Source organism: Tarenaya hassleriana, unplaced genomic scaffold (assembly GCF_000463585.1).
Source record: "Tarenaya hassleriana unplaced genomic scaffold, ASM46358v1 Cleome3, whole genome shotgun sequence".
Lineage (NCBI taxonomy): Eukaryota > Viridiplantae > Streptophyta > Magnoliopsida > Brassicales > Cleomaceae > Tarenaya > Tarenaya hassleriana.
In genome coordinates, this window is record NW_010966177.1 from 5,046,320 (window position 1) to 5,063,918 (window position 17,599).

At 39.2% G+C, this 17,599-nt stretch overlaps 5 protein-coding genes across 6 annotated transcripts in view; 1 reads left to right on the plus strand and 4 right to left on the minus strand.

Annotated features, from left to right (window-relative positions):
• The window catches only part of LOC104819457 (allene oxide synthase 1, chloroplastic-like), a 2,107-nt gene extending 795 nt beyond the window's left edge, over positions 1-1,312 (minus strand). Inside the window, exon 1 of one of the 2 annotated variants that reach the window (XM_010549533.2) lies at positions 1-1,312. In XM_010549533.2, coding sequence (XP_010547835.1) covers positions 1-1,196 — 1,196 coding nt within the window. In that variant the 5' untranslated portion in view covers positions 1,197-1,312. The other variant, XM_010549532.2, reaches the window with a different exon arrangement.
• A 2,374-nt stretch (positions 1,313-3,686) lies between these two features.
• Positions 3,687-6,675, minus strand: LOC104819458 (cell division cycle 20.1, cofactor of APC complex-like). The gene is given in 6 exon segments (XM_010549534.2): positions 3,687-4,009; positions 4,226-4,307; positions 4,414-4,995; positions 5,082-5,351; positions 5,435-5,722; positions 6,215-6,675. Coding segments are annotated over 6 exon segments (1,383 nt in total). The 5' UTR covers positions 6,314-6,675; the 3' UTR covers positions 3,687-3,947.
• Positions 6,676-7,212: 537 nt separating this feature from the next.
• Positions 7,213-8,794, plus strand: LOC104819459 (agamous-like MADS-box protein AGL97). Its single transcript, XM_010549536.1, has one exon. It carries the CDS (start codon positions 7,975-7,977, stop codon positions 8,776-8,778), a length of 804 nt encoding a protein of 267 aa, XP_010547838.1. The 5' UTR covers positions 7,213-7,974; the 3' UTR covers positions 8,779-8,794.
• Positions 8,795-9,438: 644 nt separating this feature from the next.
• LOC104819460 (cytochrome P450 82C4-like) lies at positions 9,439-11,390 on the minus strand. Its single transcript, XM_010549537.2, has 3 exons — positions 10,904-11,390; positions 10,334-10,800; positions 9,439-10,189 (listed from the first exon to the last, which is right to left on the minus strand). Exons 1-3 carry the CDS (start codon positions 11,388-11,390, stop codon positions 9,560-9,562), a joined length of 1,584 nt encoding a protein of 527 aa, XP_010547839.2. The 3' UTR covers positions 9,439-9,559.
• Positions 11,391-14,558: 3,168 nt separating this feature from the next.
• On the minus strand, positions 14,559-16,813 carry LOC104819461 (cytochrome P450 82C4-like). The gene is made up of 3 exons (XM_010549538.1): positions 16,290-16,813; positions 15,689-16,155; positions 14,559-15,437 (listed from the first exon to the last, which is right to left on the minus strand). The coding sequence occupies exons 1-3, from the start codon at positions 16,774-16,776 to the stop codon at positions 14,808-14,810; spliced, it is 1,584 nt and encodes a 527-aa protein (XP_010547840.1). The 5' UTR covers positions 16,777-16,813; the 3' UTR covers positions 14,559-14,807.
• Between the last annotated feature and the right edge of the window lie 786 nt (positions 16,814-17,599).

Genomic DNA, 17,599 nt, shown 5'->3' on the forward strand with positions numbered 1-17,599 from the left:
GCTCTTCCGTACTGTGATTGTACTGGTGGTTCGAATCGGAGAGATTCGTAGACGACCGATTTCGTCAGCGGCATCTGATCGAGGGCGCCGATCGTGAGATGTCCACCGTTGGATTTGATCGCCGATCGGATTTCTCTGGCCAATTGTGTGTGGAGCTGTTCTCCGGCTTCACCTATGTGCTTGAGAACGTTTGGGAACAGGATTTTGAATCCTCCGAAGCTGTTGAAGCATATGGAGAAGAGGATGTTATGACATGCTTCGTCTCGTGAGATCCCTAATTTCTCTGCTTCATCGAGGAACTTTGCAGACGATTCGTTGAAGAAGTTGTAGAGACGGGAGTATTCGGATTTCACCAGAGAAGATGGGAGACGAAAATTGTGGAGAAGAAGATCTTCGAGAATCATTGGGAGGCCGAGAGAGATCACTGGGTGAAGATTGAGCAGAACCCATTTCCCGATCAGCTTCGGAGCTTCATTTCCGAGATTCGTATGAACCGGGTTCGCTCCAAGTAACGACCGCGACAAGAAATTGAAGGCGGCGATCTCGCCGGCCTCGACGAACTCGGCTTTTCCTGTAGAGTCCAACTCAGTCTCGAGCTTCTTGAACAACTCAGCGTACACGGCTTGGAACTCAGGGATGACTCGGTCACGCGACGATTTGAGTATGAAGAAGAGAAGGTTCTTGAGCTTTCCGTGGTTGAGTTCACTCGGGTCTAAGTAAGAGAGCACTCGGTGGCCTCCGGTGAGTTTGGTGCTCGGCATGAAAGTTCCGGTGAAGAGATTCTTCTTCTCGACCTTACTCGTGTCGAAGAGCACCGGAAAACTCTTCCCGTCGAGCAAAACGACGGCGTTTGGATTCTCGGCGATGAAGGGTCCGGGAGGCAAGTTGACCCGGAAAACCGTCGATCCGTATTTCTCGACCCGTGACCGGAAAAATTCCATGTTGCCCTGAAAATAGAAGTAATCAAACCGGTCCTTAACCGGTCCGAAGAACGGTAAACCATAATTCCCAGGGACCTCGAGGATCGGGAGGTTCGTGGCGGTGGGACTTGACCGATGGGCCGCCGTCGATGGCTTCTTCAAGATCGAGGCCCGTATCCGGCGAATGGGTACGCGACAAGTGGAATTTTCCGGCGACGTTGTGGAGGTCGAACGGAGGAAAGGAGGAAGAGGAGACACCAGTGGTGAAACTGCCATGATGGGGTTTCGTGATGCGGTCTGATTATGTGTAATGATTATACAAAACTTTATGGCATGTGTATATGTTGTTTTCCGTATTTATAAGTCAATATAATATTTAGATAGAATTATTCAATATATATAAATTTTAACTCATAGTGGGTGTATTTTTCAGCTTTTTAAATTCCACGCGTGTCCTGCATTCATCGTTGTTGAATTCTATTATTCTATATATGTAATCCAAGTTTGAACCTCAAGTAGGGTATACTTTTATTGTTAGAATTGGACAAGTCTTTTTTTTAAAAAAAAAAAAAAATCCAATAGTTTTTGCACGTGTTAATTCGGTGAAAGAAATCGAAAAATCTTTAAAATTGAACCAATCCAAAAGAAAATCTGAAGTTTTCGATTTCATTTAGTTTAGTTTTTATTTCGAGATTAAGTCTTAGTTGTTTTGATTTTTATGGATTTCCACAAGTTTATTTGGTTTTAAGTTTTACGTTGGATTAAAAAAAATATTTCGTCGTATTACTGAAATCAAATAGATCCGAATAAGATAGAGCCCAAAAAAAAAAATAAAGAAACAAAGACAAAGGGAGGAAAAGATATATAATGTGTTTGTCAAAATAACTTCGTATAATGGTTTTTATATAATAATACAATACAAAATGGCGGATATTAGTTTGGTTTTATGGAGAGAGATCAATAGTAATTGTTATTAATTTTGTATTATTTAATTTAAATAATTAGAATTAAATATTCTAGTCACGTGACCATGTCTATAATTTTGATATTATTATGTTTAATAATAAATAAATAATATTTTGTATCTGTTGACTTTTTTTTGGTGGATTGTGGTGGGTACCAAATTAATAATGGCATAATAAATTATAGAAAGCATTAAAAAACGGAAACAAATTTGTTCTCTTTATTTTGATTGGAACAATAAACAAATATAAATCTTGATAAAAATCGCAATCGGACACTCTGCTTACGTTGCGGGATTATGGTTTTTTACCTAATCTTAGCTGCATGAGTCTACGTGGTGGTTGTGGCGTTTTCGTGGTTCCAATATATATATATATATACACAACAGCTTTATATTACATTAGCATTATGTTAGGATCGAACATGATAAATTACTGTGAGACATGAAAGGAAATCTTACAAAAAAATTTAAAAGAATAAACAATAAAAATGAAATGTTGAAGGAACATGGTCCTCATAAAAAATAATCCGCATATATTTTAGGAAATTTTTGTGACTTACTCTTTTCCACACTATACTAGTTCTAACCCTAATTTCTTAGAATTAAATCTACGGAATAATATATTTTATTGATAATCAAAATAATATATAAATAGATAAAATTCTTATATTTAATAAGTATAGTAGATATAATAATAAATATTTATAAATATATATTTTCCGAATTTGATAAAATCTCCGTTATACGATATATCTTGTAATATTTTTCAAGGTCCGGTATATCTCAACAAATTTCTCGTCGTCGCCGGTGAAGTATCAAAGTCTCTCTTTGCCGAGAGTTGTCTCTTCAAAGATTGAAAGAAAAGAAACGAAAACTGCATAAAGTAAATGGACACCATTGTACGAGTTCGGAAAATTGAGGGCTTTCTTGATTCACAGCAAGAAAATCATAAAAAAATGGCGATGCCTCTGCAACGGCTATTTAATAGCCAAAACCACCGCTCCGTGATATTACCAAACTGCCCCTTAGCTCATTTATTCGACACAGCTTGATACGTCACCGTTTTGCCGAAGCCTCTGCTTCTATCAGCGGCTTTCCCTTCTTCCTTTTCCTGCTCTGTTTCTTGGCTATACCCAAATTATATAATGTAAATGTAAATTTTGTAACTGCGTAAAATGAGTCGTTGTTCGCAAACAGATTCAAAACCGATTTGGTTTTGAGGGATTTGATAATAACCTAAATCGAATCAAAACTGAAATCAAATCGAACCGAATATAATATAATAACCGATTATTATCTATTTTTTTAAAACCGATTTTTTTTCTTTGATATAATAATAAATTCAAAAAAATATATTCTATTTTTTATTATTTTATTTTTAGTTATATTGTTCAACTGTTATTACATATATAGTTTTGAAATTTTTAATATCATGTTTTTTTTTTCAATTTGACGCCTTTACATTGTTTTTATAGCTTATCTATATGCTCTAATGGAATGGAATCGTATTTACTCTTGGTATCACCATAGGTGAGGTGCTACTAGCTAACGTTCAAATGCCATTGTACATTATGTTGAAAGGAGAGAAAAAAAGATTTCGTTAAGATTAGATTTAATTGAAATATATTAAAAAAAATCAGAGATAATTGATATAAATTTGAGATATAAATTAATTATAAAATCAAAGCGTCAAATATCTCTTATCTTTATACAATTTTATTTCCTCTAATCTTTTTACCTTATTTATTTTGCTGGGCTTACCTATAAATATATAGGTTATTTTTATTGTAATATGATAAGAATAAGAGATGTAGTGATTATGTTTTTCTTTATATATTTTTTTATTTTACTTTTTCAATACATTAGGCACAAAATTTCACATAGGCATTTGGCATATCTTATATACATTTTTTTACTTCTCCTTTTTTTCTTATCAAGCAATTCATGAAGAATGAATCTGAAAGGAAGCGGTTGTTTTCTTCTATGAAGCTTGTTTGAAGCTTGTTTGAAGCTTGTCTTCGGCCCCATCCCTGCACAATTCTTGCTGTTTCCATACCAACCCTTCACCGAATACGGTTGACATGAGAAAATGGCTCTGGATTGGATTTAGGTGCTGCTTTTGCGGCTGGCGCTGGAACTCCGAAAACATTCCAGAACCTCAGTGTTTCGTCTCATCTTTAAAATTCTACAGTACAACCGTCGGGACTCTGACAAAAAAGCCAACATATATTGACACATGAGAACCGAAACAGGGGCATCAATGCGAATCATCGTTAGCTGTTAGAAAGGAGTCATGGTTCATTCAAGTCCTACCTGAGCCATATGGGTGCTGCTTTTGCGCCTGCCTCTGGAACTCCGAAAACATTCCAGAACCTCAGTGTTTCGTCTCCTGCCGCTGAAGCTACAGTACAACCGTCGGGACTCTGACAAAAAAGCCAACATATATTGACACATGAGAACCGAAACAGGGGCATCAATGCGAATCATCGTTAGCTGTTAGAAAGGAGTCATGGTTCATTCAAGTCCTACCTGAGCCATATACAGAACTCTGGATGTATGACCTGTGAGCTCGGCCGTTTTCACCATGGATGGGTACTTCCAGAGTGTGAGCTGATTCTGCGTAAACCCATGTGAGCTAAGCAACTCTCTTTCGTTCTTGCTCCATATCAGAGCACAAACCTGTGAGCCAGTGTCCATTGAGTTCAAGCAAGCTCCTGTGTGTGTGTTTCAGAACTTGATGGTCCTATCTCCTCCACCACCCCCGGTTGCAAGCAAGTTCCCTTGGAAAGGACACCATGCAAGAGCCTTAACCGCAGATGTATGATCCTCAAGCCTGTGGAGCCATTGCGTCGGTGAGTTTGAGGATGCCATGGATCGATCCCATATGTGTACGAGGTTGTCGTTGCCACCACTTGCTAGTTGTTGGCCGGATCCAGACCATTTCAACCCACAAACCTCTTGGCTGTGGCCCCTGTAAGTCTCCACTATATGTGATCTGATCCTGACATCGTTGTTGATGATCTGTCCATCCATTCCTCCCGTTGTCAGTATGTGATTATTCCATGCCAATGACCCTACTCTTGAAATGTGGCCACCACGCAATGTTCTCAGCTGCAACCAATACATCACATCGATTTAGGACGCATAAAAGAGACATTTTCTGAAGAAAGTGAGCCACGCTTGAGATTAGGAATTACTTGACGGTTGGATGCCGAGTCCCACAACTGCACTTCAGAATTATTGAGGCCAACTGCAATATGTCGGCCATCAGGCGCCCAATTAACACTCGTGACAGGTCCACTTTCGTCATCAACCGTCACAAGCTCAGACGTGGAACCATTGGAAGCATCCCACAAATACACGGTTTGGCCCAAAGCTATAGCAAGAACATTTGCGCTGCCCCAATCCAGCAAGTTGAGGTAGAAGTCATCCATGATGTCGGGGGCGTCCAACGTTCTCTCAGATGTCTGTCGTTACACAGATCCGAATATGAACATTCGATTTTGCAAGTAAATGAATCTCACAAATCAATGCATCTATGTATACACACCTGAGGAATGTATCTACGAGGCTTCGCAGACTTAGGCTGATGGTTAAGAGAGGCAGAGTGGTCGCTCGGAAGCAGTGCCATAGGAGCAGGAGGCTTGTTCTTGAAAGCAAGAATGCGGCTGCGGTTCATGTCTAAGGTCTGGGCCAATTGCTTCCTGTATGCCTCTCTGGATGGAGAACTCACTGCTGCATTTGCCGTCGTTTGCTCTTTTCCTTTCCTTCCTTCAGTCAGCATGTAGTGAGCGTAGTCGAAATCCATGGCCGATCTGTTCGGTATGAATCGATCCAACTGGTGGAATACATGTTATTGGGATTTAGAACTCAAATAATGAAGTATGTTAAATCTGATATAAAAAATGGCATCGATTCTGAGATTATGGGGCACATTGTGTCCTGAGTTCAGATGTCCTAAAAAACAGAAAATCTGTCTATCCACCTTATGACAAATCGGATCAATGCTTTTATTCCAGAATCAATGATCACGAATTTGCAATCGATACTGAATCAAAACCATAAATTTGAGATTTTGAGCATGTTTATGTTCCATAGCTCAGATGGGCTAAGCTAAACACTAAAATCTTGTAACCGATCCCACAAAAACTCGAACTGATGCTTGATTTCTAGAACCAATGATCACAAATACGTAATAGAAATGAGAATCTAAGCCCTAATTCCGGACTAAACCATTTGAAAACAGTAAAACGGGCACTCCGAAATCAAGAAACAAAATGATCAACGGAATCAAAGGGCCCAATTACTAGAATCGAAGAAGAATATTTACGTTTTCCTTGGAATTTCTTCTGGGAAGAAATTGCTCTTGAAGCGGGCATCGAGCTTGCGCTTTCAAATGCGAAGAAGTGTTCATACTACCTGCATCCATGTTAAATCCAACACAAAAACAAAACAAAAAACACAGAGAAACACAAAACCAAGATCGCAAGAAAAAAATGCAGATTCACGCGTTAACAGAAAAAAAAGATTGGCAAATTCAGATAATCAAACCGAGACCAAACAGGAAAAAAAAACTTCAGAATAAAAGCCTGCAGAGAAAAATCGAACACGAAGCAAAGGATGAATTAGAAGCAGCACAGAGAGAGAGAGAGATTTTGAAGAGGAAGAGTCGCTTGGAAGCCTTGGATGCAATGTGCCGAAACTGATTGAGTGATTGATGCAATGTGTCGAAACTGTTATTTATAAGGATCTGAGGAAGAATTGGGATTTAGGGTTTTTATGTTTAGCCCTAATTTTGATTTACTTCGGATTCGTGAAATGAGTGGCCTTTTTCAGAAAGAGCCGTTGAGAATTATGTTGACAAAAATGCCCATCTTGTTTTTCTTTTTATTTGCTCTCCTTTAAATTAGTTGAATAATCCCTACAACCAATGTTTTTAGTGAGGAAGTTGGATTTTTATTTCTTTTTTTTTTTGGGAAAATTCTTACTAAAGGCTTTGGTATGATTTGATTTATTTTTTAAATCCAAATCCAAACATATTTTTGGAAAGTATGAGAATAATATTTACAAATTTGACTAGAAATTAATATGTGGATATTGTGTCAAATCTAGATTCAACTGATATTTTGTAATGAAACATATTCAGATTTCAAATAAAATCGTTATTGATTAGGATTGTTATTTGGAAGTTCAAAGTTTATATATTTACATTTTTTTCTAATAGTTTTATGAAAATAGGTTCATTTAGATTCAAATTTAGGGGAATTCTGTCCAAATTGCAGTTGGCAATTACCCACCAGAGATTTCTAGATAAAATTGGCCAAAGAATCGGAGCTCTCTCTCACAAACGTTGAAGGATGTATTCAAGGCCTCCCTGAAACCCAAACGAAGAACAATGTCTGATTCATGGGACAGGACAACCAAGGTGTCTTTGTTCCATTCAAGCTCACGAATAATCGAAAACATCAAACAAATGACGGAGAAAACCCTAGCCGAAATCGACGGCAATGGCGAAACGCAAATCCCACAGGGAGAGAGAAAGAGAGGAGAGAAAATCAGGCTACCGTTCTGCTTCAGCAACGGCGGATATCTTCGTCAAGAAAGATTTAGTAGAGTGACGCTTCGAAATTCGCCCATGGCGCACCCATATCTCGTCGGTAAATCACCGATTCGAGAATCCTCCGCCGCAAAAGCGGCCACCGTCGCCGGCAAGATGCTGTCGAAATGGCAGAAGGGGAGAGAGAAGAAGAAGAAGAAGATGGACATTTAGGGTTTTAAGGTAGGGAAAACCGTAGCTCAGTTCCGATAACAGGCGTCTCCATGAGAGAGAGAGAGAGAGAGAGAGAGAGAGAGAGAGAGAGAGAGAGAGTTTCCGAGAAGTGAGTTTCCTTTTTTCTCACCCAAAAGAAAGAACAAGAAAAAGGCAATAACCGACGATTTCACTTTTCCGGTGTTAAGAGATTTCCTAAAGAAAAAAGGAAACACAATTTCCGGTGGAAGAAAAAAGGAAAAAAAAAAACAAATCCGCCATGAAAAAAAATAGAGAGAGAATTGTGTTCATATTGAAAAGCATGCCATATAAAAGGAGACATGAACAGTACACAACTATGTCCCCTCACCAAATCTCTCTCTCGTAATCTGTCTGAGAATTCAACAATGGGAGGGAGGAAGAGAAAGATTCCAATGGAGAAAATCGAGAAGAAAGAGTCGAGATCCGTAGCGTTCTCTAAACGGCGGGAAGGTCTTTACCGCAAAGCTTCTGAGCTCTGCCTTCTCTGCGACACTCGCATCGCCATTTTAGTCACTCCTCCTTCTGCCAAATCCAACGTCTCCTTCTACTCCTTCGGCCACTCTTCCGTCGACGATGTCGTCGATGCTTTCCTCCACAACCGACCTCCGACATTGTCCGACGACCACGCCTTGTCCCGCATTCGCGCGGCGAAGAACAAGGATCGCTTGGCGGGAAAGAAACCGAGTTCGGGACTGGGGTTTCGCTGGGAGGAGGATGGGTTCGAGGAAACGGATAACATACGGGATTTGGAGGTCGCCATTTATGAGATCTCCGAGCTCATGAACAGCGTGAGACTCCGACAGAACGTCATGAAGAATCAGAGACCTCGTCTCGTGGAGACGACGAAGCTTGGAGAGTCATCGGTTCAGGGTTTGGACAACGATGGCGGAAAGCATGACGAAACTCTTGCCGGAGACCTTGCGCCGCAAGTTTCAGACCAACCCATACACACAGAAGCCATAGCGAATTCTGATATCTGTTTCGAGGAATTGGGAGAAGAGCCAAGAATGGGAGAGGCTAGTTTGCTGTCTGAAAATGATTTGAAAGATCCCGTAGATGGAATCAATTTTGATGATTTCGCTGACTTCTCATTTGATTTCTAAGTAAGAAGTTGGATTCCTTGTAATAACCCACTTTTATAAATATATGGATAATGGATTCTTCATGTTTTCAGCTTTCGGTGTTGTTGAAAGCCTGAGAAAGATGGATGGAACTTAAAGTTACCATATTGATCCGTTGCATACAGTCTATTTGTTCAGTGCCTGCAGAGATTGTTATCAAGAAATCTTTAGCACCTTTACAGCAGTTTCTTCCCCATCTCTTGAAATCCCCCCTGTAAACAACGCCGAGACCTCCTTCGGGTAATAGATTCGAGTCGAAAACCCATCTGTGTTGGGAATAATCCGATCCAATTTCTCGTACATTGCAGATTAAGACAAACAGCAGTTAATGCGCAGTTTGTATTTGGATTCATAACTGTATAGGCAGTATGCACATTTCAAGGAAAGAAAGAGGGGACTTGCAGAGTATTTTCTGTCGTTTCTTGAATTCAAAGCATCGAAACACAATTGAGAGAGAGTTTTCACTTGATATCACACTGAACGAACTCGTCGGGTGTGCGGTTTTCGACATTTTCACAGTAATTATGTGGAAAATATGTGAAGCAATATTGCAAATAGTACGCAACGAGGCGAAGGCTTTCATGTTTCACTTTCCTTTGTTACAAGCCATTTCGACTGACAAAGCATATCTGAAGACAAACCTTCTCTTATTCACAAGGAAAACAAAACAAAGCATACCCAAGACAGTGGATTTCTTACAACTTTTCTGTATGTTATCACGCAATCTTATTCAAATCCGGTGATTTTTCGTATTCAAGAATCCTCAAAGCTCATAAAGCTCCTGCTCGAGGCGTGGAGTGAGAAGAACTTCAAGAGGTGTGGCTTTAGGAATCGTTAAACCAGGACTCTCCCTCATATCGACCTCAGAATCCGAAACAGTTAACAGATCGAACGAGTGAAGAACCCGAGCAAGTGACAGATGAAGCACTTGGAGAGCCAATGAAGCACCTGGGCACGATCTTCTTCCTGACCCAAACGGCATTAACTCGAAGTTTTGTCCCCTCACGTCATATTCTGTTTCTTTTCCTGTGAGAAACCTCTCTGGTCTGAACTCTTCCGGGTTTCGCCAAACTTTTGGATCCCTTTGGATCTTCCAAACGTTAACGATCAGTCTTGTACCCGCTGCAACTTGATATCCTGCAACCGTGCAATCTTCCATCGCCTCTCGTGGGCCTAAGAGAGGACCTGCCGGGTACAATCTTAGGGTTTCCTTGATGATTGCTTGAAGATAAACTAGGTTTTCTATGTCTGAATCCTCTACTTGTCTGTTTTTGCCGACATGGATGTCTATCTCTTCTTGCGCCTTCTTTAGCATTTCTCTGTTGTTTAGGAGCAGAGCAATGGCCCATGTTAGTGTTCCTGCTGTAGTATCACTTCCTCCAAGAATTAGCGCCTGATAATGAAACAATCATGTGAAAATTGTGATATCCTTTGATATATAAATATATATATATATATGTATGTATATACAAGAATGAATATAGAGTGTAAAATTCATGCATGTCCTGAAATCATTTTAAGAAGTAAAAGATGGTACCAGGCACGTAGATTTGATGCTGGTCCTTGGATCATACTGAAGATCTGACAACTTCCCTTCTCCCTCAAGCGATAACATTACATCAATGAAATCAGAATCACCCTCACTTTGTCCGGAAACTCTCCTTCTCTGATGTTCATCGATCCATCTTTCCAGGATCCCATCGAGCTCGGATGCCGTCTTTCTCATCTCCTTCTCGTGACCCTGAAGGTCAAACCATCCCAGAAATGGCAGAGCATCCGAGACAACGAAAATGCCAATCAGATGAAAGAACCGGGCGATGGCTCTCTGGCATTGCCTCGCCTCTTCTGCATCCTCCATTTTTGCCGAGCTTCCGAAGTAGCGTTTTCCGGCAACCATTTTCACGATCATGTTCAGGTTCATGTCCTCCAACCACCGCTTGAGATCAACAAGGACAGGGCTCGAACCACCTTTCTTGGACCACAAGCCATGCAGATCTTTAATGCCTATATCAACATCATAGAGCATGTTTAATGGCTAGTTCTTGAGCTTAAACTATGCAGAAGAAGAACCTGTTACTGTTCTAAACATTCTTGAATCCATTGTTACCCGTCGAGATTTCAGAAATCCGGACATGCTTTAGCATCTGGAGCCTTCGGTTAGAAAGAAGCTCAACAGTGGCAATCTTTCGCATCTTGCGCCAGAAAGAGCTGTACGGAGCAAACCCGAAAACCGCATAGTTGTAACCCATGTGTTTAGACGCCACGGTCATTGGACGTGAAGCCAAGGCTTTGTCATTCACAGTGAAACACTCCTTAGCCACCTCCCAGCTACTAACCACAAACGCTCTACGGCTTCCCACGCGCCGGGGGGAGGCTGGCCCGTGATCGTCAGCCATGGCGCCTAACGTTCGGTAGAGAAGCTGTTCTTTACCGCCCAGAAGATGAAGGTGGCCGATTACGGGCCATGAACCGGCCGGTTCAGGAGCATTTCTATGGTTTGGTTTCTTTGTTTTCATGAACAGTGCAGCGAAAACGGAAGAGATGACGAGAAAAGAGATGAATATGGGAACTAGTGGCCCGAGAGACAGATCCATACGTGTCTTTTTTTTGTGTTACGTACTTAGATTATGCTTGGTAAGTGAAATGAGACTTGGTGGGCGATTTTGTGATAAGAGAGAGAAGTTATATATAGAGGGTCGTGAGGGTGTTTCACTATGCATGGGAGAAGCCAAAGTAGGTGTTGATCTTGGCGAGATTCACGACAGAGAATTCTAATCCATTTATTAATGCAATCTTGGGTGTTTACTCGGGAAGTGTCCACTTCATCACCAAAACCGGGGTGGACCGTTCGTTTCGGTTAATAATCGAAATAACCGAACCGAATGCCTACCTAAAACCAAAACACAATGGCGATAATTTTATTTTAAATTATGTATATAGCGCAGGGCGAAGGCTGGCCCGTGATCGTCAGCCATGGCGCCTAACGTTCGGTAGAGAAGCTGTTCTTTACCGCCCAGAAGATGAAGGTGGCCGATTACGGGCCATGAACCGGCCGGTTCAGGAGCATTTCTATGGTTTGGTTTCTTTGTTTTCATGAACAGTGCAGCGAAAACGGAAGAGATGACGAGAAAAGAGATGAATATGGGAACTAGTGGCCCGAGAGACAGATCCATACGTGTCTTTTTTTTGTGTTACGTACTTAGATTATGCTTGGTAAGTGAAATGAGACTTGGTGGGCGATTTTGTGATAAGAGAGAGAAGTTATATATAGAGGGTCGTGAGGGTGTTTCACTATGCATGGGAGAAGCCAAAGTAGGTGTTGATCTTGGCGAGATTCACGACAGAGAATTCTAATCCATTTATTAATGCAATCTTGGGTGTTTACTCGGGAAGTGTCCACTTCATCACCAAAACCGGGGTGGACCGTTCGTTTCGGTTAATAATCGAAATAACCGAACCGAATGCCTACCTAAAACCAAAACACAATGGCGATAATTTTATTTTAAATTATGTATATATATATATATATTATATTCAAATACATGGTCGATTTATATTTACTTGTTCATTCGAATTTATTGGTTTTATTAGATGGATGCGTCGTGCGTGGATCATACCGTGCGACGAAAGGGTCGACGTTACATGGAATCTAACTTTTGGACTTGCATAGTATTTTGTCGAGTACGTAACTGGGACAGTTCGAGGTTGCTTGCTCTGACTCTGATGATGCTTGAAAAATATTTTGATATTTTAATTAAATCGTGATATATAATATAAAACCGTTTAAAGGATATACTTATGGTTGATAATTAATCTATGACAAAATACTTTAATTATGTTTTTATTTTATCTGAACTCAAACACGTATATTGAAGGGACAATATCTAAAATAAATAAAGCTCAATTATAGATTGATTCGGACAACTAAAATCTAAAGTTTAATTTTTGACTAAAAAGTACTTCAACTTCGTAAAAAAACAAATTAATACCTATTACCTACACTAATCAGATAGCGCCAAAAGCCTAAATCACCAAACCTATGATATAATCTAAAACGATTATTTTTTTTTTGTTTGTTGAAAAGATTTTATTTTTCATAAAATGATCTAACGTGACAACAATAATACTTGTACAACCTATATAGATTATATATCTGGTTTGTATTGATTATACAAAGTTATTATTAAAATATATTACTAACGACCAAACCTAATAATAAACAATTTTGGTAATAGTCGGGTAAATTTAATTCTTCATTTTTTATTTCGGATATGATGAATATTCATAAAATTTTATTTGTTAACGTATAAAACATAATCATTTGCACAATATATTGGTAGATTTTTTTAATTATCATCAATACTTTTGTGTGAAACATTAATAACTCTTTTAAATTATTCATCGCATCTTGACAAGTGTTTTTTCTTTTGTAATATTGTTATTATAATAGATATTAATTATATCTTTCTAAAATTTTCGGTACTTTTTTTTTTGGTGAAATCATAGTTTAGGTATCAATTATCAAGGTCAACCGAAATATAGAGTATCTTTTTTATTCTCCTTTAAAATAGTATATGAAGTTCAATATAAAATTTAGAAAACCTAAAATTTATAACTTGTTGAACACTTCAGCTCACTCAACTTGTGAAGGAATATTTTAATAGCATCAGCTAATAGTTTTCGGTATAGTGGTAATTTGGCCACAATACCAGTTCACAGATTTGGCATAATTCTCTTATTATTTATTATATGAATTATTTATTAAATGCGGAAACACATTGTATTTATACAATTGGTAATGAATTAAATTAAACCAAATCGGTTTTTGTTTAAACCGATTTCCAATACAAAGTCGAAAACCTATGGCTTTCAGATTTTCGATAATCAATCTAAATTTATGATGATATCTGCGTGTGAGTTAATCGGGGAGAATTTTATTCGTCCCAAATACTAAAAAAAAATAAAAATTTTAAAAAAATATTTGAATTTGTCAATTTTCACAAATAAAACTCCAAATAAAAAGAAATTCAAACTTTATAATGATTGTCATTTTTAAATCTAAATGATGAAATGATATAACAATATTATATGTGACAAGTCAACTGGGCTTCCCCTCACTATGCATGGGAGAAGCCAAAGTAGGTGTTGATCTTAGCAGTTTCCTCTCGATTAGCGTTTTGCACATCTTTCGTTCACATTTGGCGACAGTAGCGGACCTAAGAAAAAAATTGCCATTGGGGACATTTTCTAGGTCATATGTATACATGCATACACATGCATAATATTTATATATACATAGTTTTTTTTAATAATACGAAAGTTTACCGGACTTTTGTTCCGACTATATCTCCCAAAAGAGTGGGAAAGTCCATATAAATACTCATACCCTCGCTTGGATTTGAACCCAGAATGAAAACATGCAAATCTCCCCACTACACTACTCAAACTTGGTTCTTATACATACATAGTTACGGATATTATGGGGGGGGGGGGGTAATTCAACAATTTTGCTTTAAATGTTGCGAAAATTTTAAAAGAAATCATCTTTTTCTAAATTAATTAATGGGGTCCCATGGCCAACTTGGTGGCACTGCTGTCACTATTTAGTGTGGATTTGTGACATTTGTCCTAATCCCATGCTTCATATTAAATAACCACGAAATATCAATCATAAGTTACAATTCATGTTTGACCAATTCTTTCCGCACACTCATAAATCACATAAATGCTAATCGACATGAAACATCAATCGACTTCCACCATCATCTAAAATATTGAACATTATATATATATAATAGTACAAAGTCCTTGTGATGGGGACGCTCTTTTACTCACACACGTATATATATTGTGTACAAAGACTTTTTTTGGGGGGTATAAGGTGAAATTGTGTACAAAGACTTTAGGCCATATATATATGTCAATTAAAAAACATTGATAAATACTAATCTTCAATCTGATTCAAACCAGATGGTCATTTTCAAGTCCCATTCTATGCGTTATTAGAGCCTTTAACACTCGTAAAGCTCTTTCTTGAGGCGAGGGCTAAGGAGAACTTCGAGAGGTTTGGTTTTAGGAATGGTCAAACCAGGGCTCTCGCCCATATCGACGTCCAAACCCGAAACAGTGGTCAGATCGAAGGAATGAAGGACTCGGGCGAGCAACAGATGAAGCATTTGTAGAGCCAATGAAATTCCTGGGCATGATCTTCTTCCCGAACCAAACGGTAGGAGCTCGAAGCTTTGTCCCCTGACGCTGTACTCTGATGCCGGCCCTGTAAGAAATCTCTCTGGTCTGAACTCTTCTGGGTTTGGCCAAAATCTTGGATCCCTGTGGATCTTCCAAACGTTCACCATCAGTCTCGTCCCCGCTGTAACGTGGTAACCCGCGACCGTGCAGTCTTCAGTCGCCTCTCGCGGGCCCAAGAGAGGGGCTGCAGGGTACATTCTTAGGGTTTCCTTTGTGATTGCTTGTAGATACACTAGGTTTTCGATGTCTGAATCCACGACTTTTCTGTCTTTGCCGACGTGGAAGTCTATTTCCTCTTGTGCTTTCTTTAGTATTTCTCTGTTGTTTGCGAGAAGGGCAAAGGCCCATATCAGTGTTCCTACTAGAGTGTCGCTTCCTCCCAGAATCATTGCCTGTGGATGAAACCATTCATTACTTGTTGTACGATAACCAAAGGAAATGATCAAATCTATGTCTTTTGATACGATAAATTCATGCTGGATTTCTTTTTATATAAACCTAAATGAAAATTTTGTTATCCATGATGGTTCGAATTAGAACAACGTAGGACAAGTGCTTGAGTAATTAGTTCATTGAGGTAATAACTGTAAGCTCATGTATATGCATATCTCCAAAAAATCATTGCAACGGGTAGGGAACGTACCAGGCAAGTTGATTTGATGCAAGTCCTTTCATCGTGCTTCAGATCGGACAGCTTCCCTTGATCGGCAAGCGACAACATGACATCAATGAAATCCGAGTCACCTTCACTCTCCCCCGAAGCTCTCCTTCTTTCATGTTCTTGGAGCCATCCTTCAAGGATTCCATCGATCTCGGCTGCAGTCTTCTTCATCTCCTTCTCATAGCCCTGCAGATCAAAACGTCCCAGAAATGGAAAAGCGTCGGCTATGACAAAAAGGCCCATCAGTTGAAAGAACCGAGCTGTGGCCTTTGGGCATCGTCTCGCCTCATCAGCTTCATCCGCTGTAGCATCCCCGAACGAGTAGCGTTTCCCGGCCACCAGTTTCACGATCATGTTCAGGTTCAAGTCCTCCAACCACTGCTTCACGTCAACAAGGACTGGGCCCGAACCGCCTTTCTTGGACCACAAGCTATATATATCTTTGATGCCTATCAAAGCCATATGACATGGTTAGCGACGAATACATTTGTTATTACATCTTCCAGCAACATTAACCAACCCACTACATAAGCTTCTAAACGTGCTCGAACATAAGATTATTTCAAGCCATGAAATATCATACCCATCTCGATTTCGGATATACGGACGTGCCTAAGCATCTGAATACGCCTGTTAGAGAGAAGTTCAAAGGTAACGATCTTGCGCATTTCACGGAAATAAGAATCATAGGGCGCAAAGCCGAAGAGGGCGTAGTTATAACCCATGAGTTTTGCGCCCACGGTGTTTGGACGTGAAGCGAAGGTCTTGTCGTTCGCGGTGAGACACTCCTTAGCCACCTCCCAACTGCTCACCACCAAGGCCTTACGGCTACCGAGCCGCAGACCGAACGCTGGCCCATAATCGTCAGCTAACGCTCCCAACGTGCGGTAGAGAAGGTTGTTTTTACCGCCCAAGAGGTGAAGGTGACCTATTATGGGCCATGAACCGGCCGGTTCAGGAGCTTTTCTGTTTTCAGGTTTCTTCGTTTTCTTGAATAGAATTGCGGAAACAGAGGATATGAAAAGGAAAGCTACGAGTATGGGAAGCAAAGATCCGAGTGAAAGATCCATTTATGGTATATTCCTTCTCGGATAATGAAAAGAGAGATCTTCGTGTTTCGACATATATAGGAGAAGCCATGGGTTTATTTATATAGGGCTTTGAGGGTGCAACAGTTACGCATGCATGCATGCATCCATCCATCATCACCAAAAGCGTCATGGTGATGAGACATGAATGAAGAAGCCTTTGAATAAGTCTCCAATGGCTAAATTCATAATTTAGGGTTTGTTGACTTTTCCTATTAAATGCTTGAAGTGTTTGTCAGTTGACCCCAAAAATTTCAATAGTCTCGATTGGTTGTATTCGGTCATGCATGGATAATATCATATGACTTTAAAATTTTTAAAAAATGTCATGTCTAAGCTAACGTGGTCACAATGTTAGACACTGGATTTCAAATAATTTAGGAGATCAGTTATTATACTTTTTACATTTACATTTTATTTTGTGTTTACATTTTTTATATTTAAAATTAGATAAATATGTTTTACTATGATTATATTATGTTCCTATAAATATTGTAACTTAAACCTAACCTAGAGTAATAGTTATCTCAAACAATTTTTTTTTTCAAATCTAGCAATGTTGTTACCCACGAAACATTCGAATGATATATTAGCGATCTAACATTTTTTTAATAAACCAACACTTTTATTTTAGTTAAAAGTTATTTTTTGGAATTAGGTTTTAGTTTCCAAAATGATTTGTGCACTCATATCGTATCGAAAAAATTATCAGTTTTCGAAAACACCAAAAATAAATAATGGGAAATTAAAATATTGGATTATTATATCTAATAATTTTTGGTCAAATAAATATGAAGTTACGTTG

Excerpts from the sequence above, each read along its gene's own strand:
- LOC104819460 (XM_010549537.2), bottom strand. The coding sequence starts at position 11,390 with ATGGATCTGTCTCTCGGGCCACTAGTTCCCATATTCATCTCTTTTCTC. Across the intron at positions 10,801-10,903 it reads GATTTCTGAAATCTCGACGG|GCATTAAAGATCTGCATGGC; the intron begins GTAACAATGGAT and ends ATGTTGATATAG. Across the intron at positions 10,190-10,333 it reads GCATCAAATCTACGTGCCTG|GCGCTAATTCTTGGAGGAAG; the intron begins GTACCATCTTTT and ends TTTCATTATCAG.
- LOC104819461 (XM_010549538.1), bottom strand. The coding sequence starts at position 16,776 with ATGGATCTTTCACTCGGATCTTTGCTTCCCATACTCGTAGCTTTCCTT. Across the intron at positions 16,156-16,289 it reads TATATCCGAAATCGAGATGG|GCATCAAAGATATATATAGC; the intron begins GTATGATATTTC and ends TGGCTTTGATAG. Across the intron at positions 15,438-15,688 it reads GCATCAAATCAACTTGCCTG|GCAATGATTCTGGGAGGAAG; the intron begins GTACGTTCCCTA and ends TTTCATCCACAG.
- LOC104819459 (XM_010549536.1), top strand. The coding sequence starts at position 7,975 with ATGAACAGTACACAACTATGTCCCCTCACCAAATCTCTCTCTCGTAAT.